The sequence below is a fragment of the Herpailurus yagouaroundi genome, unplaced genomic scaffold, assembly GCF_014898765.1.
Source record: "Herpailurus yagouaroundi ecotype Mexico unplaced genomic scaffold, PumYag 184, whole genome shotgun sequence".
NCBI lineage: Eukaryota > Metazoa > Chordata > Mammalia > Carnivora > Felidae > Herpailurus > Herpailurus yagouaroundi.
In genome coordinates this window covers 29,110,963-29,130,440 of record NW_024412415.1, presented here as the reverse complement: position 1 = coordinate 29,130,440, position 19,478 = coordinate 29,110,963, and the positions used below count along the sequence as shown (strand labels likewise).

The window sequence follows — 19,478 nt, the reverse complement described above, 5'->3', positions numbered from 1 at the left end:
TTACTGAGCCTTTGAACCCAGCGTGAGGGCAGGCCAGAACTGCACTCGGGGCCCCTCACCTGGGTAAAGCATCCCTGGAAGAAAAGGCGTGCAGGGATGGGAAGCAAGTGCCAGGACAGCAAAACAGCTATGCCTGAGCCAGGGTTCAAGCCTGCCCTAGGTTGCCAGCCTGGAGCAGAATATCCACTTCCCCCCCTGGGATAGATTTCCCAGAACCTTTGGGAAGCAGGAAGATCATTTACTCTAGTTGTTAGAGCAGAGGTTTTGGAGTCCAACAGATAGAGGTTAAAATCCCCATGTCCAGGAACACCCGGGTGGCTCAGTCGGTTGAGCGTCCAACTTCAGCTCAGGTCATGATCTCACAGTTCGTGAGTTTGAGCCCTGCATCAGGCTTGCTGCTGTCAGCGAAGAGCCCGCTTAGGATCCTCTGGCTCCTTGTCTCTCTGGCCCTCCCCCACTCATGCTTTCTCACTCAAAAATAAAAAAACAAAACAAAACATGAAAATCCCTGTGTCCACAAGCCAGTATTTCAGTCTTGGTTTCTTTCTGAAACAGGGAAATGATAACATCCACTGCATAAGATAGCTGGAAGGGTTCAATGAGGTAGAAAGTATGTCCCGTGCTGGGTTAGCACATTGCAGCGAAATGGCAGGTGTCTTCGCTCAGGGAACAATTATGAGCACCTGGTGGATGCTGGGCTCTATCCTGAGCTTTAGGTAGTTGATAGGAACAAAACCCTCAGGAAGCTTATAACCCAGTGTGAAGAGACAGATAAGTAAGCGACCACCTTGAGACAGTGTAAGACACATTGAAATGGGGGAAGCACAGGATGTTATGGGAACTGGGCAGGAAATGTGTGTGTGTGTGTGTGTGTGTGTGTGTGTGTGTGTGTACGCATGTGTAGGCCTTCTGGAGGAGGTACTATTTTTACTGAAACGTGAATAGGAAATTAGCCAGGTTTGGGGTAGGGACTGTGCAGGAAGAATGTTCCAAGCAGGGGAGAAATCACCTGCTAAGTGTTAAGTTCTTGGAGTGGGCAAGAACTTGCAGGGACAGGCAGTACTAAGGTAAGAAAACGTGGCCTGACCCTGAGGTTTTCACAAGCCAGTGCAGAGGCTGTTTCCCCTGGACTGTGGGACACAGAGGTGAGAGGATATAAGGCAAGGATACTTCTCACCTCTCAGAGCAATGCTGCCTGGGAGAATTCAGCCTCCAATTGTTTTTCCTTCTCCCATGTTCCCTACCCATTTCCTCCTGCCCCATTATCCTGGGGGTCACCAGGTCTGGTGTGACTGCTTTTGTCCACTGTGGCTCCCATCCCCATTCAGTGTGTGCTGTGCCTTGAGCACTATGGTGGTCAGGAAGACCCCGGCTCTGACCCTCCTCTGCCCCAGAAGCAAGACTCAGGGCCATTCCCTGGAGGAGAGGGGAAGTTCCTAATAAGGTAAGGTGGTGGGCAGTGGGGAGGGCACAGCTTACGGCATGGGGTTCCAGAACACTCGAGGTCCATGAGCAGCCATTTGAGGGCTGGATTGGGGGTATCGGAGTGGGGCCATCTCTCTGGGTCCCATCTCCTGACCTCCCCCCTCAGTCTCCTTTCTGCAGGACCTAAGATCCTGCTTTGCCTTGGGAAAGGACTTTGACACATTTTCACAATCAAGTTGAGAGAAGTCTCCAGAGGGGAAAAAGGATAAACAAGCTTAAAAAATGCAAAAGGAAATGTATTCTTTATTTATTTTCAAAGTCGGGGGAGGCCACAGCCAGCTCATTTGAGTGAAAGTTTCCAGCCACTCTGACATGAGGTCACAGAGACTTCAGGGAGCCAGGACGTTTGGGATGGGGCAGCTGGAGTGTCTTCAGGCCAGATTCAGAATCAATTCAGCTAACAGGGCAACCGTCAGCCTGCCAGGCACTGTGCTCTGCACTGCAGGGGTGAACATGCAAAGACCTAAATCCTCCCTCCAGCTGAGAGTCCGGTAGAGGAGCTAGAACAAAGATAGCAAGGACTGGTGGACAAGGAGAGAGTGTGACAAATGTCATAACAAAAAAGTTCAAATAAGCACCAAAGGGACAGGAGGGGGATTCATTTCTGGTGTGTGTGGGTGGGGTACTCATTGAGGAAAGCTTTCAAAGCTTTCAAGGACTAGCTGAGTTAGACTTTGAAGCCCAGCTAGGATTTTAATGGGCATAGATCAAGCAGAAGGCTTTCTGGGTAGAGCAGATAATGTGAGCAAAGGTACAAGGTGGGAAATTCTTCTTTGAGAAATAGGGATGTTTGGGGCGCCTTGGTGGCTCAGTCGGTTAAGCATCCGACTTCAGCTCAGGTCATGATCTAACGGTTCGTGAGTTCAAGCCCCACGTTGGGATCTGTGCTGACAGCTCAAAGTCTGGAGCCTGCTGTGGATTCTGTGTCTCCCTCTCTCTTGCCCCTCCCCCACTCGTGCTCGCTCTCTTTCTCTCTCTCAAAAATAAATAAACATTAAAAAATTAAAAAACAAGAAATAGGGATGCTCGATTTTCTTAAACATGTATTTATCTATTTATGTGTTTATTCATTCATGTAAAACTGCTTTATTGAGATATAAGTCACATACTATACCATTTGCCCATTTAAAGTGTACAATTTAGGGGCACCTGGGTGGCTCAGTCAGTTGAGCATCTAACTCTTAATTTCCTTTTTTAAAGTTTATTTATTTAATTTGGGAGAGAGAGAGAGCACAAGCAGGGGAGGGGCAGAGAGAGAAGGAGAAGAGAGAATCCCAAGCAGGGTCTGCACTGTCATTGTGGAGCCCAATGTGGGGCTTGAACTTATGAACCTCGAGATCATGACCTGAGCCAAAACCAAGAGTCAGACACTCAACCACCTGGGCCACCCAGGTACCACCTGACTCTTGATTTTGGCTAAGGTCGTGATCCCAGGGCTGTGAGATTGAGTCCCACATCAGGCTCCCTGTTGAGCATGGAGCCTGCCTAAGATAATGTCTCTGTGTCTCTCTCCCTCTGCCCTTACCTGCCTCTCTCTAAAATAATAAATAAATAAATAGACAAACAAATAAAATAAAGTGTACAATTTACAAAGCTGTGCAGCTAATACCACTATCAATTTTAGAAAATTGTCATCACTCCAAAATGAAGTTCCATACCCATTAGCAGTCACTCCCCATTTCCCCAGTCCTGAGCAACTGCTAAACTACTTTCTCTTTCTATGGATTTGCCTATTCAGGATATTTCATATAAATGGGATCATATAATACACGGTCTTTGGTGACTGATTCTGTCACTTAACATCATGTTTTCAAAGTTCATCTATGCTGAGGTATCAGTATTTCATTCCTTTGTACTCTTTCTCTGCCTTCATTCCTTTTTATGACTGAATAGTATTCCACTATATGGATATACTGGGTTCATCAGTTGATGGGACGTTTGTCTTGTTTCCATTGTGGGACTGTTATGAATTTGATGCTTTTGTGTGGATGTATGTTTTCAGGACATTCCACTTTGAAATTTTTTTTTAATGTTTATTTCTTTTTGAGAGAGAGAGACATAGAGTGCGAGCAGGGAGGAGCAGAGAGAGAGAGGGAGACACAGAATCTGAGGCAGGCTCCAGGTTCTGAGCTGTCTGCACAGAGCCTGACACAGGGCTCGAACTCACAAACCTTGAAATCATGACCTGAGCTGAAGTCTGATGCTTAACTGACTGAGCCACCCAGGCACCCCCAGGACATTCCACTTTGAATGAAGTCTAGGACAGTCATGGTGGGGAGCGGGAGGGGAGAGGGTGAAGTGGAGAGACCTGCTCACCCATGTTCAGGCTCTGAGCAGTTGGGTGGGAGTGAGATGGGTAGGCTCAGAAGGGTAGGCTTGTGTCTGGCCTCCCTGAGAGCCTGTGGTGTATGAGGCCAGGGCAGGGCCATCCCCCCACCAACGCATACCCACATGGTTGTGTCACATCTGGCAGCTGTTTGCTACACTGGAAATAGCCTGGGCAGCTGGTATTTTCCCGGGAAGTCAGGTGCATTTTTTTCCAGTGTCCTGCCGAGGGCCAAAATTAGTTAAACCCATAGAGAAGTGTGAGCTACATGGTTAGGCCAGAGGAGGGGAGTTTGTCAACAGGAAGCTGGCCAGCCAGGGGAAAGAGGTGGTCAGGAAGACAAAGGTTAATAAGCCGTGTGTAAAGCCAGGCTAAGCTGCTAGGCTCCCACCCCTATGGTCCTCACACAGAGGCAGTGGTTTTGTTTACAGGAAATGCTTTGAATTTCTCACTGGCCCCATTTAACAGATCAGGAAACAGAGGCACTGCATTGAAGGATCTGCCATTCAGAGACAAAAAGGGGACTAAAAGCTAAGGTCTCTGGTTCTGCTGTGAGCAGCAGATTTCATAAAACCCAGCCCTTGCCCTCAGTGCTATGTCTGTCTTTGAGTTCACAGGAGAAGACAGGACACAAAAACAAGAAAGAATTTTAGTCTCCTAAAAAAGAACACCAAACCCCACCCCAATCCTAAAGCAAAAACACAAAACAGGGCTTTAATTACCATCTTTTCATCCTTTCCTTTTTTACCTTTTTTTTTGTTGTTGTTCTCCAGCCAGAAAACATTATGTTGTTAGACAAGAATATTCCCATTCCACACATCAAGCTGATTGACTTTGGCCTGGCTCATGAAATAGAAGATGGAGTTGAATTTAAGAATATTTTTGGGACGCCAGAATTTGTTGGTAAGTTTTAGGCCTATTTCTCTCCCAGCTAAGTAGGCATCTGGGACCAAAAGGTAGAGAAATTCTGGGAACAAACCCTGTGTCTGTTTGAGAGTCTGGGCTGAGAGATGGTGCCTTGGAGACTCCCCCTTGGAAACCTAATGGGTGGGGAAGAAAATGTCCTGCAAGTCTTCTGGGTAAGGGTCCAGGTGCTGGCCTTGAGCACCCAGTGGGGCAGGAGGAGGCCCGGTGGGGCTAGAGGCCTTGGCAGAGTCAAACCCTCCCGGAGCTGGCCCCACCTCCTGCTCTTAGATGAATTTATTGTGAAGATTTAAAATTTCCTCACCCTCTGGCATTCCCATAAACTCAAGTTTCTCTGAAGTAGCTTTTGACTTCCTGAAAAGGAGAAGGGAAATCATCTGCTAAATGCCAGATCCACCCACTCACCTCTCCTGTGTGCCTGGCCTTTATTCTTGCACAGGGGGCCCTGCTTCACAAGAGCCTTGGCAGCTCCCCCATCCCTCCGTTTCTATCAGCCTTGGCTCAGGCCCCAGAAGCCCCCTCGTGGGACTGGGGCTGCAGGCTGAGGGTCCTAGAGAGACAGCCTTACAGAAGGGAGAGGAATGAGAATTGAGGACCACTGTCTCTCTGCTTTGGGAGTTGAAGTGGTCTTGGAAATGGAAGGAGGTCAGGGTCTCTCCGAAATCTGGGGAAAACTTCTGACATAAATAAAATAAGGAAAACAGAATGTGTCAGATCATCCATCCTGATGGATTTTCAGGTCACACACGCCAGCCCCACAGCCACTATGGAATGGTGCTATTAAGGCTCCACAGACCCCAGGGTAGGGGAACTTTGCTGTGTGCCAGGCACTATGCCGGTGCTCTGCAGACATCACCTCAGCTAATCTTCAAACAACCTCATGAAGCAGATTTAATTATTTTCTCTATCGGATGCTTTGTTCAAGGCAAAACAACCAGTAGGTGGTAGAGCTAACATTCAAATACAGATACATGCAACATCAAAGCCTGTGCCCTCTTGGTTACATGGGGTTGTCTCTCTAGAAAGACCTTGTCCCGAGGAGGCTTACAATTTAGTTGTGGAAACATCAAACGACCGAGTGTGAGTGGTAGAAGGATCTTTTTAGGTCATCTGGGCTAGTTCAACAAATGTAGGATTGGAAGTCTGGGGGATTTTAGTGAAGGTCAACCAATGGCTATTCTTCACCTAATATCTATGACAGATATTAGGTGAGGTACTGAGGACACAGTGGCGGCAGGGAGCCACACTCAGAATGATTCATGCAAGGTCACACAATGAGCTGGTGGCAGAAGCAACTTGAACCAAGGGCACAAGACATCTATTCTTGAACTTTGTCCAAGATGGCAGTTGCTGCCCACCATTCACATATGTGGTGAAATGCATATATTTATTCACTTAAGTTCAGACCAGATGCTAACAGTAAATGGTTCAACTAGACATTCAGGGCAATAGTGGAAGAGGTGTCACAAGACAGGATGTGATTAATTATAAAGTGAATGATAGAGACCTCTCTGAAGACTTCTCAAACAAGATATTCACTCTGGCAAAGTCAATGGGATCAGTCAAGCCCTTGAGTCAATGAGAGACAAAGGGCTGGTGTTGTGGGTTGGAGAAGTGTGAGGAGGGGTAGGGAAAGAGGCAGGGTAGAAGAGGAGTATACATCCCAGTCTCAGTCGTTCATAGCAGTGGGGAGGGCCAGAATTAGTACATTTATCCAGGACAATTCCCTGTCCACTATGGATGAAACAGAGAGTTCCTATCAGAATGGCCATGTGAGTGAGACATTGATGGCTAGGGCCAGACTATGGAGGGTTCTTTCCAGTGATACAGTGTTCAATGTCTAACAACTGGGTCTCCAAAACAAAACCAAACCCAACCCTAATTTATAGCATTTGCCAATTTTAAGCTACCAACTTGTCACTGAATTCAGAGTTGGGAAGAGATACACACAGTTGACCCTTGTGAGCCAGTATGACCCAGCTCTAGCCTAGAACTGGTTTTGTTTGCACCTTACAGATATACAGGGTGACTTCTCTAGGCCTCTGCCCAAATTATGATAACTTTCTTTATCCAGGACTCCTGAGAAACAGGTTATAATTACTTGTCCTACTCCCACCATTACTCTGAAACTTCAACCTGAGACACAGTATTGAGAAGTTACCATCAGCTTCTGGGAGCATGGTGGACCTGGTCTTCCAAAAGCCCTCTGGCAACAAAACTTGATTCTTGAGAAAAATATTCTTTCTAATGAAATTCTGGACTCATGGGAAATAAGAGAAATCTTTAAGGGTAGTAACTCTTCCCGCATCACCTGCCCCACCTCCAAAGCCAGTGAAATATGAACTTAGAGCTGGAGCTGTGAGCAGCAAGAAAATTCAAGAGGAGGTCCTCTCCCAAAGGCAAGTGTATGTATCAGCATTTCAATCAGAGACTAGCAAGACTTAGACATCCAAGGACATAAGATATTTAAATGATCACACGTTGACTGTAAAATCAAGGGAATGTATATAGAAACAAAAGAATCATAAGAATGAGCAAGCAACAAGAGACTGTCAAAAATGACCAGGCAAATGCTAAAAAGAACCAGGAAGAAGTTTAAGAAATTCTATACTTCTAGAAATTTAAAATTTAGTGAATGAGTTAAACAGCAGATTACACACAGCTGAAGAGAGAATTAAAGAATTGAAAGGCAGAGCTGAATAAAATTAGCCAAAATACCACAGAAAGATCAAGATACAGGAATATGAAATAGAGGACAAGTGTGAGAGGGTGAAAACAGAAAATCTAACACAGGTCTGTTTGGAGTCCCAGAGGAGGGAATAGAGACAACAGAGGATCAACATTTGAAGAAAATGGCTGAGAATTTTCAGAACTGTTGTGAAAACATGCATCTCCAGATACAGAAAGGACAATGTATATCAAACAGAAATAAATAAATAAATAAATCCATTATAGTTACACTGTAGTTAACACTATAGTTAAACTACGGGGTACCAAAGACAAAGAGATCATGAAAGTGGCCAGGAAGAAAAGACAGATAATAAATAAATAAATAAATAAATAAATAAATAAATAAATAAATAAAAATTTGACAGTGTACTTGTTAAAACAACAGTAGAAGCCAATGTCCAATAGAATATTATCTTTCAAGAACTAAGGAAAAATTAAAAAACAATGATTAGGGAGCATCTCTCTACTTGCTAGATGGGATGCTGTCCAGTTCATGAATCACTTAATAAAGCCAATTACAATCCTCAAAAAAAAAAAAAACCCAAAACACTCTTAACTCTACACCCAGCAAAAGTTATATTTCAAGAATGAGGATAAGTGATTCAGGCAAAACATAGCAAAATCCAAAAATTCAAAAAAGAACAATACAAACCATAAAACAATTAAGCCACCAACAAACCTTTATTACTAGAGCTTCTAAAGATGTGCTTGTGAACTAAATGTTCTCTGAAGGAAGACCTCACTGTGTGAAGTAATAGAGCAAAGAAATAAGTAAACATTCGGCAAATATAGCCATTTTCTGTTTAAAATGATGATGGTGGTGGTGATGATGATGATGATGATGACAGTGATGGACGGTCATGGATGTTTTAATTGCAGGGTTAAAAAACAGAACTAAAAATTGAGGAAAATAATGTTAGATAGGAAGGAGTTCTTGAAATGAGTGTTCTAAGGCTCTTGTATTATTAGAGGAGAGTCAAAAGAGTGCTTATGTTAGAATTTGTTAGATAGCCATCCTAAAGTCTCAAGGGTGGCCATTACAAAAATAAGTAGGAAAGGAAAACAGTAAGAGAAGTAATAAAATAAAAAACACCAAGAAAGAAGAAGAAAAGCACAGAAGAAAATAGACAAGCAAATCCACATAGAGAACAGAAGTGAGTGTATATGTGTATCAAACAGATAAGCCTGGAAAGTGAGTTGTGCTTCTCAAACTCTCTATGGTTAAAGACTTAAAATTTTTTTTTCTTCAATCTGTCCTGGACTGCTTCTTCATTAAAGACACAAGAAAAATAAATCCCTAGAATAATCATCACAATTTGAATGTCATGGCAATGACATATTGCTGTACGAGTTTCTAAAAGCTTACTCCATTTCTGGACCTATTGTGTCTGGACCAGTGACTCTTTGTCTTCAGACCACACTTTGAATCACTGTGCTAGAGAATGTCTTTCATGTTTGTGAGGAGACTTGTGCCAAAAAGTTCATAGCAATGTTCTGATAAGAATAGAAGTGGAAACCATCCAAATGATCACTGAGAGGACAATGACTGAAAGATGATACATATTAACACAGTGGACTATTACATAGCAGTGAAAATGAAAGACCATGTATGAACATTCAGTGAACACTAGAAGCATAATGTTAGAGGGTGGGGGGGATCAAGTGACTACATTATCTCTGGGATGACATCTTTTTAATGAAGCTAAAAAATAAGCAAAACCAGAAAAGTGGTTCCTTGTGTCTCTAATTAGAGAGGGGGAGGGGGATGGTGGTCACATGCTACAGATGCAGTAGTTTTAACATTGTTCTAGATGCACCAGTGTAGCCTTTCCCACCCTCTCCCTTTTTCCATTATGATTAAACAGGCTCAGGCCTTCTCCCTTCTCTAGCTATTCCCCTCTTTTTCTCCTCAGTTTCATGACCAAGCTTTTTTTGTAGCATTGTCTACACCCTTATCTCTACTTCCCACAGTCAGGGCACCTCTGGACACCACACACTTTCTAAGTGTTTGCCTGCTTGATCTTTGGGTGGCATTTGGTCCTCTTCTGTCCTGGGTAGACTGTTCTTTCCTAGACTCTGCACCCACTCTTGGTCACCACAGCATCCACACAGCTCCCGTTTCCACCTGTACGATGACTCCAGATTTGATGGCTCCAAGTCACTCTCCCATACCCGGGGCATCTTTGCCTGGATGCCCCTCGGGCACCTCAGGTTCCTCATCTCATTGGCCCCAGATTGTTGTCATTCTTCTCAGGGAAGAGGTGTCCCTCTTTCAGACCAGATTCAGGAACGTGGATTCCCTCTCTGCCTTCTTTTCTTCGTTATGACCTTCCAGCGCTGACCTGACTGTTTTCCACCAGAGACTTCTAAAGCAAGCCTTGTTGTCAGGCCCCATTTCCCCTTCTGGCATCTTCCTTACCCCACCCTCCTCTTCCTCTTCCAGGCATCCCTCTGTCCTTTCCTTCTTCCTCACTATTAAGGCCTCTTTGTAAAATATTTCTACCAGGATAACAGGCAACTTCATTTCTCAAAATTCTTAGACGCAGATTATCTCCATCTGTTGATTTTTCCTTAGTGAGGATTCAGGAGGGAGACATTTGTCACCAAACTCCCTAAAATTCCCTATCACCGTCTCTTCTCGTTTTCATACTCCTGCTGATTCTTCAATATGGCTTCTTTCAGCTCCAGAAATTGTGAACTACGAGCCCCTGGGCCTGGAGGCTGACATGTGGTAAGTTGTATAGACAACCCAGGTGACCTTGGGGTCCTTTCAAGGGCAGAAGACCTCAGACTCTGACTCTGGCTGACATCATCCTGCTTGACCATGAAAACCCCTTACTCCACACGTTCAGAGCCTCTGGCTGTTCCCGGTGTGCTGGACCTGTGGCCCAGAGAAGCTGGAGGCAGCCAGGCCTGGACCTGAGGCCTGTTAGAACACAGCCGAGGCAGAGACAAGGGGAGAGACTCACCCTGGAGGCCTGCCACAGCTATGATAAAGAAATAGTAACAATAGCTTATTTAGTTAATCAACCAAGTGATCACTGAGAGCCTTGTAGGCTCTAAGAGCTGTGTTGGGCCTGAGGATACCGTAGTGATTGATTTTCTGCACAGACAGGACTCATTTCATTTGAACAGGGCTTTATAGTTGGCTGAGTGAGTACCTTGATTGCTTGGTTTTCTAAAATCCTCCCAGAAGTTTTGTGAGGTAGTTATCATTAACCTCATTTTATGAGGAGAATGAGGCTCAGAGATCATGAGGGACTTGCCCCAATCACAGCCTGCAAGTGCAGAAGTCTGACCTTGAACTTGGGTCCTCGGACTCAGTGTCCAGAGCTTGATGACTCCAGATGCATCCCAGGTTGCTGCTGAAGACTGGGATGAGTGGAGAGGGCTATGGACTTGAGGTGACATCCTTAGGCCACTGTATAGGGGCACGTGACTCTTCCCCTTGAGAAGCATGGGGGGGAGTCCCTTGCTGGGCTGGGATCAGAGCCAGGTGGCTCTGACTTGCCTGTTCTTTGTTTTGCAGGAGTATAGGCGTCATCACCTACATCCTGTGAGTATCCCTGATGCTGGGGTCCCAACCTAGCTTGGATCTGGGGAACTGGGAGGAATGAGAGAGGGGTAGGGACAGGCAGCCTGAATTTACTGGTTTTACTCATGAATCATTTACCACGAGCCAGATGTGTTCAATCCACACAGCACACCTGAGGCTCCATGCTTTTAGCTCCATTACATACTTTTGGCCCTAGGGTTGACCTTGGGCCTTGTCTGCATCCCTACCCTGGCCAGGCATCCAACGCTCAGCCTCACCCAGGCTGCATTTCCTGTGAGAAAGTCAGCTTTCACCCAGAAGCCTTGGGACAGCCCTCAGGCTGCCGTGCCTTCCCCATCTCGCTCCTTCTTTCTCTCCCAGTCTCCCCTTCCTTCCCTGGCTCTCACGTGCTCTCGTCTTTCTCCCCAGAGTCTCTTTCCCACCCCTGAAGTATTAAGTTGCTTAAGCAGACATTTCCTGTGTAGCTCCATGTGCAGTGGATCTGTCACTTTCTATCTTTGTGACCTTGGGCAGATACTTAACCTCTGGGCCTGTTTTCCTCATCAGGAAAATAAGAATCACAAACTTCCTGCCACGGTGTGCTGTGTGGGTTAAATAAGCAGACATGTGTGCAAACTTCCTAGCGCCGCTTGGTGTTCATTCCATCAGTGCTTCTCAACCATTTCCCTCCCAACAGCACAGCTGGAACATGCTCTTTTTGTCCCAGAGGGGACATGGGGGCTCCAGTACTCACCAGCTGAGGGGGACCATCTCTCCGCATTCCTGTAAACCAGTTCTCTGACTTCCAGCATCACTTAGACTGGGAGCTCTTTACAATGTGGTGGACCCCTCTGAGCTATGGCAGAGAGTCTCAATCCTGTCTGTACCTTAGACCTTTTAATACCTAACACTGCCCAGGCCCACTGCAGATCTATTACATCATAATTGCCAGGGATGGAGTCTGGCCATCAGTATTTTTTTTTTAAGCCCCAGAAGAACTGGATGGAGAGAAAGAGAACTTGATGCATTGCTCGATGGTTCCAGATTCTGTGTTGGCTCTTAAAACCTTGATTTTTTTTTTTTCAGAACTCGGATTTCCATTTTGAAATATTAAGGAATTCCAGTGTGTACAAAGCATATAGTCTTCTTTTAGCTTGTTTGAATTCTACACAGTTTATTGAGTGCCTGCTCCATGGTGGGCACTGTGCCAGGCACTCAGGATACTGACATGGAGGAGGTCTGCCCTGCGTGCCTGGAGCTCCCTGTGTTGGAGGGAGACACCACACAGCTCAGTTGCACTCAATAGGACCAAGATTATGCTGATGTATGAACATGCCTGTGTGAGGCACAGCTGGGAGAGACACTCGTTTGCTGGGATTGTGGGAGATTTAATGAGAAAGAGATTGAGATTAATATGAACTGGCCTGTACAGAATGAGATTAATTCTCTGGGTGGAAAGGGAGAGAAGGGCTGTCTGCTGAAGAAAGGAACAGTGAGCCTGTTAAAGTGTGGTGAAATGTGCTGAGCATGTGGTAGGGACCAACTTCCAGTGTCTTGCTCAGGAGTTCAAACGTGATCCTATAGAAAATGGGAAGTCACAGGAGGTTCTTTGTGTTCTAACAAAGATAGTAGTAATGGCCACCAATTCCAGAGCTCTCAGTATGGGGCAAGATTGCATGTAACATTGTAAATATATTTATTTTTCACAACCATCATGTGAGCTGAAGAGTTTTCTTCATTTTATGGAGGAGGAAACTGGAGGTCAGAGAGGTTGAGTAACTTACTTAGGTTCACACAGCTAATGAGTGGCAGAGCTGGAATTCAATTTGAGGAATGAAATATCAGCATTTTCCCAGTGCACCTTGCTACCACTATGCTAAGACAGTGGCAGTGGAGATGGGGAGAACCTTTAGGAGATATTTAGTAAATAAAACCAATAAGACTTTTGGGCCAGTTAGATGTGGTGAGGGAATGGATGGAAGAGTCAGAGGTGACCCCTGTGTTCTAACTTGCGTGCATTTGTGAGGTAACATAATTAATCAAGGCAAGGAGCTCATGGAGGGAGGTTAGGGCACAGTGACAATGGCACATCTAAGGAGAGGAACCCCATAAGCTGGGATATGAGTCAGGAAACAGTAGATTTGGGAGTCACTATTTGAATGACACCTTCTTTTTTAAAATATTTATTTTGAGAGAGAGAAAGAGAGAGAGAATCCCAAGCGGGGCTCAATCTCATGAATCATGAAGTCATGACCTGAGCTGAAATCAAGAGTCAGATGCTCAACCTCATGAATCATGAGATCATGACCTGAGCTGAAATCAAGAGTCAGAATCAAGAGTCAAGGCACCCCTGAATGATACCTCTTGACAAACCCTGCAGGGGAACCTTACACACTCTTCTAGTCCCTACTGGTCCATGTATTTCCACATCTCTCAGACTCTGCTCAAGTTGCTCCCTTAGCCTAGAACACCTTCCGTCTCCTCCTCTACTGACAACCTCTTCATTCTTCAGGACACAACTGATACAAATGTCAGTTCTCCCATGAAGCCTGCACTTGGATGTCCCCTCTGTCCTGTGCCCCCCTAGTCCTTTGTCTGGTCTTCCATTGTATTCTGCTTTGTTCTCTTTGGGATTATGAAGAGTCATGTCTCTGTTTCTTCCCCTGCTTTTTCGAGTTCCTTGAAGACACAGTTTCAGTCAAGAACTTAGTAGAAGCTCTGTAAGTGTCTTGAATCGGACTCAGTTTGTTGAAAAGGCTGCTGACTGGCTGCCCAGAGTGGGCAGGCGGTGTTGCTGGGAGCCTCCGCATCCCCATGCAATAGTATGAGTCAGGGTTCCCTGACTGTATCACCTCCACCTCCATCTACTTTCCTATAGTCACGTGTTCCCTCTCTGTGTGCTCAGCCTAAGTGGAGCATCCCCTTTCCTGGGAGACACAAAGCAGGAAACGCTAGCAAATATCACAGCAGTGAGTTACGACTTTGATGAAGAATTCTTCAGCCAGACCAGCGAGCTAGCCAAGGACTTCATCCGGAAGCTTCTGGTGAAAGAGACCCGGTAAGGTGACAGAGAAAGGCACGGGCTTCTCAAGTACTGACCATCTCCTGTCCCCTCCCCCAAAGATGTGCTAGTCCATTCCTTCTTTGCCACAGGCTGCCATCCGCACCATTGTGGTCTAATCTGGGCAGGTGCTGAGAAGTGTGGATTAGCTGAGACTTGGCATTCATCTTGTTTGCTCAAGTCTTTCTGCTTTCTTTCCTGCCCCAATACAAATAACTCTGTGTGTGTGTGTGTGTGTGTGTGTGTGTGTGTGTTTGGAAGTCAGCCTAGGTTTCTCTAGGACACATTATCTTTTACAGTCTTTGAAAAGGAAAGTGGCAGAGTTTCCAAGCCATTTCAAGTGGGTGTTGGGGTGGAGGCAGACTCAGAGGGGTCAGTAAGTGGGAGAATAGGAGACCTGTTGATCCTACCCCTCCTTAGGGCCCAGGGTGAGCCCTGTGGCTGAAGAGTCAAAGTAGGAGATAGGCAGGAAATTGTAAGGTGCCTGGTGCCAGAGCATGGACTAAATGGGGCAGGAGTGAGATCCACAGATTCTAGAAGGTCATGTCCTCTTGGTCCCACAGACTTCAGAGAGAGTGCAGGGGCCTGGTTTCCCCATCTAAGGGCGGTGCTAGGTCAGATCATAGTACCTGAGCAGGGAAGGGCAGAGAAGGGATCTGGGAGGCAAATAGAAAAACATAGGCCAAAGGTTTAGCTGTGGAGAGCTAAAGCTCACAAGAACACTTATGACTTCCTAGAGTGTGGTGTTAAGCCCTTCAAGTTTGGGACCAGAGATGAGGGTTTATGTCATAATATCATTCTACTGAGGGGTCCGCCTGGACCATTTTCTCTGGGATGCAGGGAATTCAGCCCATTCCCCAGCCATCTCTGCATCCCCCCCCCCCCCATTATTCTGGTTTGATAGAAGTGGTCAAAGAATGTCAAAATGCAGGTCTGACAAGAGTAAGAATGGAGACTGTCACTCTCAGCTTCTGTATTCATGGATTGTCATTGTTTTCTGATCCTCATTGCAGGAAACGGCTCACAATTGAAGAGGCTCTCAGACACCCCTGGATCACGGTAAGGGCATGGTGTTGCGTTCCAGTGAGCGGGCAGGTCCCTGGTCTGCTGCCAGGGCCAGGAGGGGTGGCCAGATGCAGGCAGCCCATGGAAAGGCCTTTGCTAGAAACATCCACCCTGGGGCACAGATGAAATCCAGTTGGGGGGTGCCAACTGATCTGGGTTTGTTCAAATAGGTTTATAGGTTTACATTTATATTTCATGGGCTCAGGTGATTTATGAAATGGAGCCCTCACAAACCTCAGTTGAAACCCTTTTCCTTTGGGGCCATCATAAAAAGTGTTCTTTGTCAGAGGGCATGTTGCTGTCATTCTCAAAGCAGTAATCAGGGCTCCCAAGTTGTAGATAGAAATCGATGACAATTAAAAATGTCAACTTTGTAACCAAGGCTCCTTCTTTCTGACTTTCGGGGCTCTGAATAAAGGATGACACTCCAACCAGTCAGCCAGCTTCTTTAGGCACCTTGAGACCTCAGGGAATCGGGCTCAGAGATGGAAGCCTGGTACGGAGGAGAGATGGCCACTCTCTGGGCGATGCTGTTCCCTCTGGGGAGGTGGGGGGTACAGAGGGACTCTAGCCTGGCCTACTTGGTAATTGGGCTCCCAGCTACTGGTTTGTGGAGGGTCTTGCTCACAGTACAGTAAAGTGCTAGTTAAAGGCACTATGGCCAGGGGTGTCTGACTGCCTCACTTTGTAGAGCATGCAAATCTTGATCTTGGGGTTGGGAGTTCAAGCCCCAGTTGGGGCATAGAGATTACTTAAATTAAAAAAAAAAAAAAGGCACTTTGGTGGGGTGGAAATCAGGAGACCAGGATTCTGGCCCTACTTCTGCTGATTGATGAGATGTGCGCTCCTAGAGCATCACCAGATTTCCCATTCACCTGGAGGAAATCACCTGGATTGTTAAATGAGAGGCCTAGCCAGCTTGATCTGAGCATGCAGATCAGCACAGGTAGGGCTATGGAGGATGGAGACCAGGGAGGGCTGGAGTGCTCGGGAGAAGGTCAGGTTCATCTGCTTGTTAAAGGGCCCTCTAGGTTTTGAGTGGGCCCAGAGCACAGAGCTAGGCAGCTTCTCGGGCTTAGCATGCTTAGTATTGCTGAGGCCCAGGATGCCACCTGGTCCTGAAGGAGAGAGGTCTCTCAGCCTCCCTCTGTCAGCCATGGCCTTGTCTGCTCCTGCCGTGGAGTGGATGCCTGCAGAGTCCTGGCTATAGTCTGCTTGTCTATGTGAGCACCTCTAAATGCTATGTGTGTGGAGACCTTCTCTAATGGCCATGGACCACCCTGCCCTGAAGTGAGCATGGAGGCCGCACCCCCGTACTCTTCAGTCTTTTTTATCATCTGTGGGGATGCTCATCCCACCATGGTCCTCCCCTTGGCCTGATGCATGCAGTGAATGCCTAAGAGGCTGCTTGTGTGCCTTCTTCCTGCACCTTGAACTGCGCTTTGGATTTGGCATCAACTTAATTCTGGCTGTTCTGTCTAAACACCCACCAGTCCAAAGGAGAAGTCAGAGCCCCGGAACAGCAGAAGACAGAGCCTGCCCAGCTGAAGACCAAGCGCCTAAGAGAATACACCCTCAAATGCCACTCAAGCATGCCTCCCAATAACACCTATGTCAACTTTGAGCGTTTTGCCCGTGTAGTAGAGGACGTGGCTCAGGTGGACCAGGGATGCCGTGCCCTGGCAGGGACCCATGACACCATCCAGGACGACGTGGAGGCTCTGGTCTCCATATACAATGAGAAGGAAGCTTGGTACCGGGAGGAGAGTGAGAGCGCCCGGCACGACCTCTCCCAGCTCAAGTATGAGTTCCGCAAAGTGGAGTCCTTGAAGAAGCTCCTACGAGAAGACATCCAGGCCACAGGGTCCAGCCTCGGAAGCATGGCCAGGAAATTGGACCATCTGCAGGCACAGTTTGAAGCTTTAAGGCAGGAGCTCTCAGCAGACCTACAGTGGATCCAGGAACTGGTGGGCAGTTTCCAGCTGGAGAGTAAGAACACAGATGGCCTGGGCTCCGTGTTCTGCAGGGACACCAGGGAGTCCCTAGTGGAGCAGCTCGACAGATCATGCAGCAAGGAAGTCTTGGCTGGCTTGAAACTCTGAGCACCAGAATCTAGTCAGTAATGCATCCTGGATGATTTGCAGAAGCGTGTTCCCAAGTGCCCTGCCAGAGCATCAGCTAGAATTATCCTTAGGGTGTGTGTATGTAGCATAGCCCTCCACCCCCTTCACAGAATCCAGAATCAGGAAGGCGCTAGCTAGTTACTCATTCTGCACCTCCTCTCACCAACCTGGTTTTCTGGGAGGTGGCTGGTGGAGCAGCCAAGCTATTAAAACAATTGAGAATGAGTACCTCTCAGCCTACCCTTTTCCAGAGGGAGGATGGCTGGCCCCGGGGAGATGCTTGTAATTGATCTGTGATAATGGATTTCTTCACATCTCACCTCCCACCTATATGTCTTAATAAATTGCAGATCTTGGGTAATCTTTGAGCTAAGTAGGGATAACAATAAACCAGTTTGGTGCTTTCCTGCTGCAGAAGGAGGAATTTAAAATGCACAGAAAAATATTACCTTCCATTTGCACTGACTTTTCACTTACCAAGCACTGTCTTTGATCTTTAAAAGAACTCCTTGAGCAGAAAGGTGGATGGTATTATTCTTGTTGTTGCTATTATTTCCATGTAACTGATGAGGAAATTGACTCTGAGAGGAAAAATGACTTACCCAAGGTCTTTCATAGCTAGCTGATGCAGATGAGACAGAAACCTAGGATGCCCGACCCTCATAAGAGGTATATGGAGAAATAGTGAGACTTTGCTATAAATATCCACCTTAACATTACAGTTCAGCTCCAGAGGAAACGTTAGTAGCTTCATGTATTTATTTCATGTATTCTGACAGGTATAGGTGGAATGTCTCATACCTTTAAACGATTGTCCCAAGAAACAGGTCCTAGAAGATGCAGTTCTCTGTTCCCATCCAGCCCTGTCCCTGGCTGATTTTCAGCAGGTTGGAAGCGGCAGTATCTCCCCCTTCTCCACTTTTCCCCCTTCTGACTGAGGGCCCCAGCCTTGTGTTAGAAATGAAGACAAAAAAGGACTCAACAAGAATATCCCTTTTCTTATGTGCTAGGGCATAGCCCTGAAAGGGCTGAGAAATTCCAGAGCGTTTAAGACTGGAAAGCACAGGCTCAGTGGTCCCTTCTTGACTCCAGGCTTCAAGCACACCTTCTTGAGGACTGTATTATGTCCTCTCCTTTTTCCTAAAGGAGGGACATCAGCCAGCTCATATGGACAGAGTGTAGGCCCAGCACTGTGCTAGAAGCTTGGGGGTGAGGGACCAGATTGTATCATTTCAAAGTTACTACACAGACTCACAGAACACCCTTGTCAGATAGGCAGGGTAAGTGTTATTCCCAATTTGGAATTGAGGAAACAGAGAGGATGTGATTTGCCCAAGGTCACTGTAGTGGCAAAAGTGGAGGCCTTCTGATGATACGTCTGTTGCTCTTTCTGCTTCCCCTAACTGCTCCAGGCTCCGGGAGTTTACTCTTTAATTATGGGGCAGAGACACCCAGATTCATCCATATATCCATTGACAAATGTTTATTGAGCACCTGCCAGGCACTCAGCCTGGCACAGGGGATACACTATTGAGTGAAAACAGGCTCCTTTCCTGCCTTCATTGAGTTGACAGTCAGGTAAAGGATTCCAGCATTAAACAAGAACATTCTACAGATGTAGGGCTGCAGGTGGGATACACGCTATGAAAGAGAAGGATGTAGTGCTGCACAAGCATGCTATGGGGGTTTGATCTAGTCAGGGAAGGCCTCCCTGAGGTGGTGATGCTGGAGGTGAGGTCAGCTAAGCAAACCAGGGAGAAAGAAGTGTTCCTGACAGAGCTGTCATGCCAGGGCTCTGTGGTAGAGAGGGCATGGGAAGCTGAAATTGCACAGACAGAAAGCTGGAGGGCAGAGGATAAGGTGTGTATATGGTGTAGATGTGACTGGAGAGGATGCACGACCATTGGTACTTTGCCATATCAAAGAGCTCTGCCTTTATCCCAAGAGTCATAGGGAACCATGATGGGTGCTGGGCTAGTCAACAGCCTGATGTGCTGGGCAAGGGAGGGGATGTGCAGAGAGCAGCACAGATGGCAAGTGGTTTAGGAGGAGACATGAGATTTTGACCCCATGCAGCCATTTTTTCAGAACCCTACCTCCTTTTCCATTATTATGCCAGATCATTTCAAATATTGCATATAACATTGGTTACAGAAACTTTTTTCATCAAATATAAGAGACCATATTTCCATCAAATATAAGATGAGTTGTTATTTTATATACCAAAAA

General features: G+C 46.4%; 1 protein-coding gene across 7 annotated transcripts in view; it reads left to right on the top strand.

Moving 5' to 3' along the window:
- Positions 1-19,478, top strand: part of DAPK2 (death associated protein kinase 2) — a 119,922-nt gene that overhangs the window by 88,830 nt on the left and 11,614 nt on the right. For 5 of the 7 annotated variants that reach the window (XM_040492931.1, XM_040492930.1, XM_040492928.1 and 2 more), the window contains 6 exons: positions 4,585-4,714; positions 10,148-10,196; positions 10,995-11,021; positions 13,906-14,058; positions 15,075-15,120; positions 16,620-18,898. In XM_040492931.1, coding sequence (XP_040348865.1) covers positions 4,585-4,714; positions 10,148-10,196; positions 10,995-11,021; positions 13,906-14,058; positions 15,075-15,120; positions 16,620-17,228 — 1,014 coding nt within the window. In that variant the 3' untranslated portion in view covers positions 17,229-18,898. Of the gene's footprint in view, positions 1-4,584; positions 4,715-10,147; positions 10,197-10,994; positions 11,022-13,905; positions 14,059-15,074; positions 15,121-16,619; positions 18,899-19,478 lie in introns of those variants that run through there. The other 2 variants (XM_040492929.1, XM_040492933.1) reach the window with 2 other exon arrangements.